This window comes from Aquarana catesbeiana, linkage group LG03 (genome assembly GCF_042186555.1).
Source record: "Aquarana catesbeiana isolate 2022-GZ linkage group LG03, ASM4218655v1, whole genome shotgun sequence".
NCBI classification, from domain to species: Eukaryota; Metazoa; Chordata; class Amphibia; order Anura; family Ranidae; genus Aquarana; species Aquarana catesbeiana.
In genome coordinates, this window is record NC_133326.1 from 676,413,578 (window position 1) to 676,425,749 (window position 12,172).

At 42.3% G+C, this 12,172-nt stretch overlaps 1 protein-coding gene across 2 annotated transcripts in view; it reads right to left on the reverse strand.

Moving 5' to 3' along the window:
• Positions 1 to 330: 330 nt before the first annotated feature.
• Positions 331 to 12,172, reverse strand: part of VAMP2 (vesicle associated membrane protein 2) — a 69,694-nt gene continuing 57,852 nt past the window's right edge. For both annotated transcript variants that reach the window (XM_073622913.1, XM_073622914.1), the window contains exons 2-5: positions 4,832 to 4,946; positions 4,585 to 4,743; positions 2,589 to 2,640; positions 331 to 977 (exon numbers count right to left, since the gene is read on the reverse strand). In XM_073622913.1, the coding sequence (XP_073479014.1) occupies positions 961 to 977; positions 2,589 to 2,640; positions 4,585 to 4,743; positions 4,832 to 4,946 (343 nt within the window). In that variant the 3' untranslated portion in view covers positions 331 to 960. The remainder of the gene's footprint in view (positions 978 to 2,588; positions 2,641 to 4,584; positions 4,744 to 4,831; positions 4,947 to 12,172) is intronic.

The window sequence follows — 12,172 nt, forward strand, 5'->3', positions numbered from 1 at the left end:
CACTCTTATCTCTCCCGGCCAGCTCCCTCTGCTATCCCTGCACCTTCTGGCAATTCTGCCTCCTGCAAGGCACGCCAGCGGATTACCACAGTCAAAGTGGGAGAACAAGGGGGCTGCAGAGTAGTTTTAGCCCACTTCTTTACACTACATCCCTCCAGAGTAGTGGATGAAGGAAGGGCACCACTCAACCAACTCATATGACCCCCCCAAAACAAAAAAACAAAAAAAAAAAAGAGAATGCTTTTGAGCAGAGTAATCAGGGAAAATATGGCAGCACAGATCATTTGTCTTGTACTTGTGCCCCCGTCTTTTAGTAAATCTATAAGAAGAGGAGACACATGGGCATACAGAAAGGGGAAAGGGTAATACAGAGGATTTATATTTATATATATATATATCTTTTTTTTTTTTTTTTTTACACACATACATACTGTACACACGCACACACACACCATCCTCCTCCATTAAATCCTCAACTGCCACTCTTGCTGAATTGACAAAAATTAATTAAAAAACGAAAAACAGAAAAAAAAGACGGACTTGTTTCAGTGGGGGGTGAATAAAGACCAGTTCTGGGAAGAAATTGCCCCTCCCTCCCCCCTCGGGGGGTTTATAAACAGCACGGACACACAGCTTCACGGGAAACAAGGGGAACAAAAAAACCTGCACACGGACAAATTAAATATTATATATATATGTGTGTGTGTGTGTATATAAGTTAGAGGGTCCTTCAGTCAATGGGTATTTACAGGGGAGAGTAAGGAGGGAGAGAGCTTTTGCACAATTAATGGGGGCAGGGGTCCCCACTTCCCTATGTCAGAAAGGGGAGGGGGAGAGGCAGGAGGGGGGAGTTTTATGTAGAAGTTTTTTTTTTTGTCTGGTCCCAGCTGGGGTAGATGACAGATCCGGCGAAGGGGAGAAAAAGAGACAGAGAGACGGGGAGATAGTGTGACTCTGTCCTTAGGTGCTGAAATAAACTGCGGGGGACAAAAAAGCAGAGTTGGGATACAGAGGAGAGATGAAGCATTGGGGTGGAAGCACGAAAAGGATAAGTGGCAGGAGACATAATGAGCCCAAGTGATAGAAAAAAAAAATGAATGAGGGACAGGAGCAAGGGTCAGCAACAAAGACAAGGTGAAGAACAAAGAAATGGAGAAAGATATGGAAAAGACATAAAGAAGACAAGAAAAGGACAAAAGATCAGAGTTGAGGGAAAAGAGAACAGGGTGAGCAAGATCAAACACAAAGACAAGATGAACGGGAACACAGAGCAAAGATGAGGTGAAGAACAAAGTAATGAGGAAAGGTGAAGAACAATCGGGAACAAACAACAGACAAGATAAAGGACAGAGAAAGACCCAAAATTAATAGAAAAAAACATAATTAACAGAAAATATTGAGGACAGCAAAAGACCCAAGATGAGCAGGAACGAACATGAAGAACAGGCAAAATGGAGGACAGAAGAAGACGCAGGATGAGAAGGAAAAAATATAAAGAACAAGATAGAGGACAGAAGAAGACCCAGGATGAGCAGGAACGAACATGAAGAACAGGCAAGTTGAAGGACAGAAGAAGAAACAGGATGAGCAGGAACGAATATAAAGAACAGACAAGATGGAGGACAGAGGAAGACCCAGGATGAGCAGGAACGAACATGAAGAACAGGCAAAATGGAGGACAGAAGAAGACGCAGGATGAGAAGGAAAAAATATAAAGAACAAGATAGAGGACAGAAGAAAACCCAGGATGAGCAGGAACCAACATGTTGAAGGACAGAAGAAGAAACAGGATGAGCAGCAAAAAATATCAAGAACAAGATGAAGGACAGAGGAAGGCCCAGGAACAAGAACAAGGTTGAAGAACAAACAAGATGGAGGTTTGGAAGACAAAGGGGGGGATACACGACCATCGGGAATGAGCGTGAGGAATAAAAAGGATCACAGAGAATCATAAATTATAGACAGACAAGCCCAGATGGAGCAAGACAGTTAGGGATGAGAGTGAAGAATGAACAGGATTTAGGACAAGCATTAATATTAGCGAAGGTAGAAGGCAAGTGGAAGACCCAGGATCAGTATAAAAAGGAAGAACAAACCAAAACAAAGGACACAAGAAAAAAAACAGGATTAGCAAGAATAAGGGTGAAGAACAGACAGGGTGGAGTAATGAAGGACAAGGGATGAGAGTGAAAAAACGACAAGATGTAGTGGTAAAAGACAAGGCATGTGGATAAAGAAAAGACAAGATGGTGTAATAAAGGGCAAGTAACAAGAGTGAAGAACAGCAGAAGATGGAGTAGTAGGAAATAAGGGAAGAGGGTGAAGAACAGACAAGATGAAGGATGAGAAGAAAACCAGCAATAAATGTAAAAAACAAGACCAATATGGAGGACAAGGTGTGTGATACGTACAGTAGATGCAAGGATGGGATGGGCACAGCAGGGGAACATTGGGAGAAAGAAGCGAGAGAAAAAGAAGAGGTTAGTATAGTCAGCCATCTGTATACAGCACAGATAACAAGCAGCACATATATATATATAAAAACACATAGACTAAAAACATTGACACACAACAGGACAATAACTCACCAATAATTATGATGAGGATGATGGCGCATATCACTCCCATGATGATCATCATCTGAGGAGAGAAAAACACAAAGAGTGAGATGGAGAAGAGAGAGATGGTTTAGTAATATGTTACATTAAGTCACATTTTGTAAAACACCACCCATGTAACTGTAAAAGACACTTTACCACCAACAACTTTCATTAAATACAAAAGCCAAAAACATACAAACATGAGAAGGAACAAACATTTCAAAACATTTCCAGCTTTAGGTAATGCCGAATTTGCTGTGGTTGGAATGCTAATGCGTTTCGGGGGACATGCCCCCTTTTTCAGAGCTAAACCAACCTGGTGCAGTTCCACAATTGAAATGTTCACATATTACGAGGAACCTCCCCTTCCAAAATTACCAGGGTGGTGTTGATAAGCCACTTGGAACTGCACAAGGTTGGTTTAGCCCTGAATAAGGGGGCATGGCCCCCGAAACGTGTCAACCTTTCAAACGCAGCGAATATGGCATCGCCTAAAGCTGGAGTTGTGTTTTGAAACGCTGGCACCTTCTCATGTTTATGAGTATGTTTTTGGCTTTTGTTTATGGTAAAAGTTGGTGGTGGTAACGCACTAGGCGTTTGTGCCCTCCTGTGTCTTTTTCCAGTTTTTTTTTCAGAGTTTCCCCATTTAAGGAGGGCAGATTGGATTGAGCATTATGGGTCATTGGATGTACGACTGTGTGAGCGCTGAAGTGCTAAACAGAACAACACCTACTATGAACTGTTCTAACCAATGGAGGACCTTCATAAACTGGCATGAGTTATTGTAGAGATATATTTGATTTCAAACAACTTATCTCAGATTACTGGGCAGTAAGGATCCAGGGTATCTGTATACTGTGGAGTGTAATGTGGAGTTTTTCCAATCAGCGCATACAGGATGCAAGTCTGGGAGGGAAAACCGTTCTAAGAAACTGGCAATGATATCTCCTTGATAATGGCCAACTATAAAGCTAAAGAGCTCCAGTTAGGAAGAACATCCAAGGCAGATACAATAGAATTTTCCAACATGGTAAGTTGGTATGTTGTTACGTACTATACTAAGAGAAACGTGAAGAACAGACATGAAGGAGGGCAAAAAAATACCCAGGATTAGCAGAAAAGGAACATAAAAAATACATTAGGGTGAGCATGAACAAACATGGAGACCAGACAAGATGGAGGACATAGGAAAACCCAGGAGAAGCAGGAGCAAGGTTAAAAACAAAAGAAAAAAAAAACAAGATGGAGGTTTGGAAAACAAAGGGGAGATAAAGGACACTCAGGGATTAGGGTGAGGAATGAACACGACCCAGGATGAGAAAAGAAGAACAAACCAGAGATGGAACTGTTATACTTTTTTAATTTTTGATAACCGTTTATGGATAGGGGGTAAGAAGTATGTATTATTTTTTAACATGTAGGCACACCATCTCTCCAATGCCTCAGCTGGAACCAGAAGAGAGGGTATTGTTCTTCCTCTTCTGGTGTGACCATCTGTTGGCTCCACTCTTCCTCTCTGTCACCCTCACTGCTCCTCTTTCTTAAAACTTGCTCCCGCCCTTGGGCTGATGTTATAATGGTGTGATTGGTGTAAAAGACAAACATTTGGGGGTGTTCACTAGCTCTTTCACTAAAGTTTCTCTCTTGCAGCACTCAAATGGCTTTTCTTAGAGTTGATACATGTACAAAAAAATGTGGGGTGCTCTAAATACATCAGCCAAGTGCTAAATCCTTAGTACAGCTGTGCAATTCTCACTAGGGAGCTGGATGTATTTCCCTCAAGATTTCCAAGTCAGGAGTATCTCAGATGCTTTCTGGGGAACACAACAAGCATTACTGTAATTCCCCAAGCAGGGAAGCATTATCTCGCTGTCACATAGTAGGCCCAATTCGATCCATACCACTACCCAGACTTTCACAGGACTGTTGTGGTCCCCGGGGGGAAGAATCCATACACTCTTTTAAAGACTCCTTCCAAACTCACCTTGAGGTTCTTCCACCAGTACTTGCGTTTGAGTTTGGCCGCGCTGGTTTCAAACTGCGAGGCTCCGGCCTGCAGAGCGTCCGCACGGTCATCCAATTCGGACAGCTTCTGATCTCTTTCCAACACCTTGTCTACATTGACGCGCATTATATCCACAACCTGTGGGGCAGGAGGAAAAGACACTGAAGATACACAGACCTACTACCAGATTACTACGGTTTTACGTCTTGTGTTCTTCTCTACTCACCTCATCGACCTGTGCCTGGGTTTGCTGAAGCCTTCTGTTGCTGGTGAGGTTGGGGGGAGCTGGGGGTGCTCCTCCTTCTCCAGGGGCAGCGGGAGGGCCGGCAGCTGGGGCAGACCTGAAAGATAGATGGTACTGGTCAGAATCCTTAGGGGACAGTTTTCTTGGACTCCAAGCTAAACTAATTGTAAGTGAGCACTACACTGACCTCCAATGTGAGGGAGCACTACACTGACCTCCAATGTGAGGGGGCACTACACTGATCTCCAATGTGAGGGAGCACTACACAGATCTCCAATGTGAGGGAGCACTACACTGATCTCCAATGTGAGGGAGCACTACACTGACCTCTAATGTGAGGGAGCACTACATTGATCTCCAATGTGAGGGAGCATTACACTGATCTCCAAAGTGAGGGAGCGCTACACTGACATCTAATGTGAGGGAGCAGTACATTGATCTCCAATGTAAGGGGGTACTACAGTGACCTCCAATGTAAGGGGGCACTACACTGACCTCCAATGTAAGGGGGCACTACACTGACCTCCAATAGGAGGGAGCACTACACTGACCTCCAATGGGAGGGAGCACTACACTGACCTCCAATGGGACGGAGCACTACACTGATCTCCAATGTGAGGGAGCACTACATTGATTTCCAATGTGAGGGAGCACTACACTGATCTCCAATGTGAGGGAGCACTACACTGATCTCCAATGTGAAGGAGCACTACACTGATCTCCAATGTGAAGGAGCACTACACTGCTCTCCAATGTGAGGGGGCACTACACTGACCTCCAATGTGAGGGAGCACTACACTGCTCTCCAATGTGAGGGGGCACTACACTGATATCTAATGTGAGGGAACACTACACTGACATCTAATGTGAGGGAGCACTACACTGACCTCCAATGTGAGGGGGCACTACACTGATCTCCAATGTGAGGGGGCACTACACTGATCTCCAATGTGAGGGAGCACTACACTGATCTCCAATTTGAGGGAGCACTACACTGATCTCCAATTTGAGGGAGCACTACACTGACCTCCAATGTGAGGGAGCACTACACTGACCTCCAATGTGAGGGGGCACTACACTGATCTCCAATGTGAGGGAACACTACACTGATCTCTAATGTGAGGGAACACTAAGAAATAAAAAGAGAAAAGGGCGCACCAGCCATGTGCATTATCTTTTATAAAACATTTATTAAGTAAAATGATAAAGGAAATTACTCACAAGCAGTAGTGAATCATGTGCCATAAACCTTGGACATCAACTAGCAACAAGTGGTTTAAAATGATGAACAAAGCTGAGCTCTGAGCTCTGATGAAGAAGGGACGAGCCCTTCGAAACGCGTAAGCAAGCAGTGTTATATATTCCTCTGAAAGACCTTTGGAAGGCTTTGTTCATCATTTTAAACCACTTGTTGCTAGTTGATGTCCAAGGTTTATGGCACATGATTCACTACTGCTTGTGAGTAATTTCCTTTATCATTTTACTTAATAAATGTTTTATAAAAGATAATGCACATGGCTGGTGCGCCCTTTTCTCTTTTTATTTCTTTGTCTGCTAGGATTCCCCATCCTTGAGGGCAGCAAGGCCTGTGTATCCCTTTCATCTAATTGGTCGACCACTTGTGCGCAGGAGTCATTTTCTGTTTTTGTATCGGTTGATTGTGAGGGAACACTACACTGATATCTAATGTGAGGGAACACTACACTGACATCTAATGTGAGGGAGCACTACACTGACCTCCAATGTGAGGGGGCACTACACTGATCTCCAATGTGAGGGAACACTACACTGATATCTAATGTGAGGGAACACTACACTGACATCTAATGTGAGGGAGCACTACACTGACATCTAATGTGAGGGAGCAGTACATTGATCTCCAATGTAAGGGGGTACTACAGTGACCTCCAATGTAAGGGGGCACTACACTGACTTCCAATGTAAGGGGGCACTACACTGACCTCCAATGGGAGGGAGCACTACACTGACCTCCAATGGGAAGGAGCACTACACTGATCTCCAATGTGAGGGAGCACTACACTGATCTCCAATGTGAGGGAGCACTACACTGATCTCCAATGTGAGGGAGCACTACACTGATCTCCAATGTGAAGGAGCACTACACTGATCTCCAATGTGAGGGAGCACTACACTGCTCTCCAAAGTGAGGGGGCACTACACTGACCTCCAATGTGAGGGAGCACTACACTGACCTCCAATGTGAGGGGGCACTACAATGATATCTAATGTGAGGGAACACTACACTGACATCTAATGTGAGGGAGCACTACACTGACCTCCAATGTGAGGGGGCACTACACTGATCTCCAATGTGAGGGGGCACTACACTGACCTCCAATGTGAGGGAGCACTACACTGATCTCCAATGTGAGGGAGCACTACACTGACCTCCAATGTGAGGGAGCACTACACTGACCTCCAATGTGAGGGGGCACAACACTGATCTCCAATGTGAGGGAACACTACACTGATCTCTAATGTGAGGGAACACTACACTGATATCTAATGTGAGGGAACACTACACTGACATCTAATGTGAGGGAGCACTACACTGACCTCCAATGTGAGGGGGCACTACACTGATCTCCAATGTGAGGGAACACTACACTGATATCTAATGTGAGGGAACACTACACTGACATCTAATGTGAGGGAGCACTACACTGACCTCCAATGTGAGGGGGCACTACACTGATCTCCAATGTGAGGGAGCACTACACTGATCTCCAATGTGAAGGAGCACTACACTGCTCTCCAATGTGAGGGGGCACTACACTGCTCTCCAATGTGAGGGGGCACTACACTGATCTCCAATGTGAGGGAGCACTACACTGATCTCCAATGTGAGAGGGCACTACACTGATCTCCAATGTGAGGGGGCACTACACTGATCTCCAATGTGAGGGAGCACTACACTGATCTCTAATGTGAGGGAGCACTACACTGCTCTCCAATGTGAGGGGGCACTACACTGACCTCCAATGTGAGGGAGCATTACACTGATCTCCAATGTGAGGGAGCACTACACTGAGCTCCAATGTGAGGGGGCACTACACTGATCTCCAATGTGAGGGAACACTACACTGATATCTAATGTGAGGGAACACTACACTGACCTCCAATGTAAGGGGGCACTACACTGACCTCCAATGTAAGGGGGCACTACACCGATCTCACCGATCTCCAATTTTTCTGCTATAAAACATATCCCATAAAAAATGTCAAAAATCAAATTTCCTCCTCAATTTGGGCCAATATGTATTCTGCTACATATTTTTGGTTAAACAAAAATCCCAATATTCGTATAATGATTGGTTTGCGCAAAAGTTATAGTGTCCACAAACTATGGGATATATTTATGGAATTTTTATTTAGTTATTTTTTTTTACCAGTAATGCCGGCGAACAGCGACTTATAGCGAGACTGCGATATTGCGGCAGACAAATCGGACACTAAGTGACACTTTTTGGGAACCAGTGACACTAATGCAGTGATTAGACATTGAAAAAATAAAATTTCCTCTAGGTGGGATATTTGGAAAGGGATAAATAGCGCAATGAGGTATGAGAGTAGTGTAAAAAGTATATAAATTTTTATTAAGAAACATAGGTTTAAAATAATGAGCACATATATACACTATACATATCCCAAAATATCATGAATGAATACTGGACAGGACTAATTATATAATAACATTACAAAAAAAGGGTGTATGCGATAAAATCGCATAACCCCTGATGAAGAAATAGCATTTTCGAAACGCGTTGGGTCTTTTCTGTTGTGCTCACCTCCAACATAACAGATCTTTGCGATTTACTAGCTGTCTTTTTTTGTAATGTTATTATATAATTAGTCCTGTCCAGTATTCATTCATGATATTTTGTGATATGTATAGTGTATATATGTGCTCATTATTTTAAACCTATGTTTCTTAATAAAAATGTATATACTTTTTACACTACTCTCATACCTCATTGCGCTATTTATCCCTTTCCAAATATCCCCCCTAGAGGAAATTTTATTTTTTCAATGTCTTGTTACTCGGGATGTGGGATAATCTAGTGTGTATTCTGTGACATTGAGCACTTTTTCAGTTATTCTAATACAGTGATTAGTGCTAAAAATATGCACTGTCACTGTACTAATGACACTGGCTTGGAAGGGGTTACCATCAGGGGTGGTCTATGGGTTAACTGTGTGCCTAGCCAGTGTTTGTGTATTGTGTGGGAGGTGCTTTTACTAGGGGAAGGCATGGATCCATGTTTCCGCTTTGCAAAGACACAAGATCAATGCCTTCCTTACTGACAGAACGGCGATCTGCCTTGTTTACATACACAGATTGCAGTTCTCTCTCTCTCTGGCTGATGATCGGCGGGTGCCGGCGGACATCGAGTCCAGGGCACCCGCAGATCGGCTCCCGCTAAGCACAATCAACCCAGATGTGCGGAATCATGTATATATACGTGATCCTGCCCACAGGGGCCGCCCTGTAGCAGTAAAGCTACAATAGGGGGTCAAAAAGGGGTTAATTATTGTTTGGTTTATTTCCTATTCTAATATCTCAACTTACTGCACATGCTAGCTTGTGACTCAGAAGTACTAGACAGACAGACAAGTCCAGGCAACTTGCATTTTCAGAACAAGACCAGCGAATAAAGCCTATATATTTGTCTCCTAAAGGGTGAACTTTAAACCTGGGTGGATTTAATTTAAATCAACTCGATTTGAATCACAATTTTTAAAGAGCAACTGTCCTCTCTGTCCCACAGCAGCTCCCCCTCTGATCTGCAGTTGACTCACCGACAGTCCCATTCACTTTAATTGGATGTCTGGTGATGCGGCAGTGACACAACAAGGTGAGGGACGTGGCGGCAGCAGGTGAGGGGATACCCGCTAACAGGCGCTGCCATGAGGGATCTGAAATGACAGGTGCTCTCTAAATGTAGGGACTTATTCTTGCTGGTAGTTAGAATCTTTAATATTTGGAAACAAAATGAAGGTTTCCTATTTAGACTAATAAGCTGTCAGGTTAGTAAAACAGCGATATCAGAACCGATTCAATCATACAGTTTGCAGTGTACATAGATTTGCAAAACAATGGGACAAAGGAATATTCCTGAACTTTGTTTTATCTCATGATTACTGTGAAATCGTGTGAATGTATCAAAGCAGTGCATGTCATCTCAGCTGGCAGAGCTTGGATTCATTGAATGAGTTTAACAAAAATGTAAATATTGCAGAATATACAGCCTCATGCTACATAACTAAGCTCCATTTCATGATGAATAAACTAAATTATTAATGTATCTTAAATAGAAAACTATCTTTAGATAGATTTTTACTCCAAAAGTATTTTATTAAAATTAATTTAATTAAAAAAAAAACAATTTAAATTAAAAAAATCTTTTTTTTTTTTTTTTTTTTTTTTTTTAAATCATTGTTTTGCATCCACTCTGCTTTAAACTTGAATCTTAAAAAAAAAAAAAAGTCAGCAGATTTCTATAGTCACAAAATCACACAACAATTCTGCCACCTAGAGGTCTCTTCTCTGCTTTCCCTACAATTATTACAGTGAGCATGAAAATAGAGTTTGTGTGTCAAATAGGCAACAATGGAAAATGCCAAAGGCTCCATAAACAAGAGCTCAGGTCAGATAGCAAAGGTAAGGGCGGTAAGGGCACATTAAAATGTCTGTGGTGTGTTACCATGTGTAATGTCACAATTGGAATGAATAGGAAGGCAGTCTTTTCAATATGAAACCAAAATCAAGAACGAATCTTAGAAAGTATTATTTAACTGAAAGGGTAGTTGATGATTGGAATAAACTGAATTTTTATTTTATGAATTTGGACAAATTCGTTAATTCAGAAACATCCGAATTAATGAAAACCTAGTTTAACAAATTTTTCTGAATATTCGTAAATTTGAATATTCGAAAATTCGTAAATTCGTGAATTTGAAAATTCGTAAATTCGTGAATTTGAAAATTCGTAAATTCGTGAATCTGAAATAATAACTATTAAATTATAGGTATTGGAATTTACTTTCAAATTTGGCTGTAAGTGAACGTAACTAATACAAATTTATCCAAAGTTACGAATTATCCGAAATAACGAATGGCATATCTAAATGAATGGAATGAATTAATAATAATAAATAACAATAATAATAATAAATTTTTTTTAATTATTTATTGTTAATTTGTTCTGTTCCATTTGTTTAGATGCGGCATTCGTTATTTCGGATAATTCGTAACTTCGGATAAATTCGTATTCGTTACGCTCACTAACAGCAAAATTTGAAAGGAAATTCCAATACCTATGATTTAATAGTTAATTATTATTAGTTAGTTATTCTTTAGTATTTTCGGATTTTCGTTCTTTAGAATTTTCTTTCTTATTTTTGGATTTTCAGATTTTCAAATTTACGAATTTACGAATTTTAGAATTTACGGATTTTGGATTTACAAATTTACGAATTGCGATCATAACGAATGACCCGAAAAACAAAAAGAACAAAAACAAAAAAAACCCAGAATGAAACGAAAACGAACGAATTTTTAGGCAGTGCACATGTCTAAAGAGGTAGTGATGTAAAAAAAAGCCGATCAGCGGCGGCTGTCAGAGGGTCATCAGTCCTGATCAAGGAGAGCAGCCGCCAGATCATCTCTGCCCACCTGCCAGTGCCACCTACCAGTGCCCACAGTGTCACCTATCAGTGCCCACAGTGCCACTTTTCAGTGCCCACAGTGCCACCTATCAATGTCACCAATCAGTGCCTCAGTAACAGTGCTGCCCATCAGTGTCACCTACCAGTGCCCATCAGTGGTACCTATCCGTAACACCTATCAGTGCCCTTCAGTGCCACCCATCAGTGCCATCTTATAAGTGGCCATCAGTGCTGCCTTATCTGTGCTCATCAGTACCGCCTTATCTGTGCCCATCAGTGCCGCCTTATCTGTGCCCATCAGTGCCGCCTTATCTGTGCCCACCAGACCAGTGCCGCCTTATCTGTGCCCATCAGTGCCGCCTTATCTGTGCCCACCAGACCAGTACCGCCTTATCTGTGCTCATCAGTACCGCCTTATCTGTGCCCATCAGTGCCGCCTTATCTGTGCCCACCAGACCAGTACCGCCTTATCTGTGCCCATCAGTGCCGCCTTATCTGTGCCCATCAGTGCCGCCTTATCTGTGCCTATCGGTGCCCATCAGTGCCGCCTCATAAGCGCATATTACTGAAGGAGAAAAATTACCTGTTTGCAAAGTTTTATAACAAACTATGACACATGATTTTTTTTTCAAA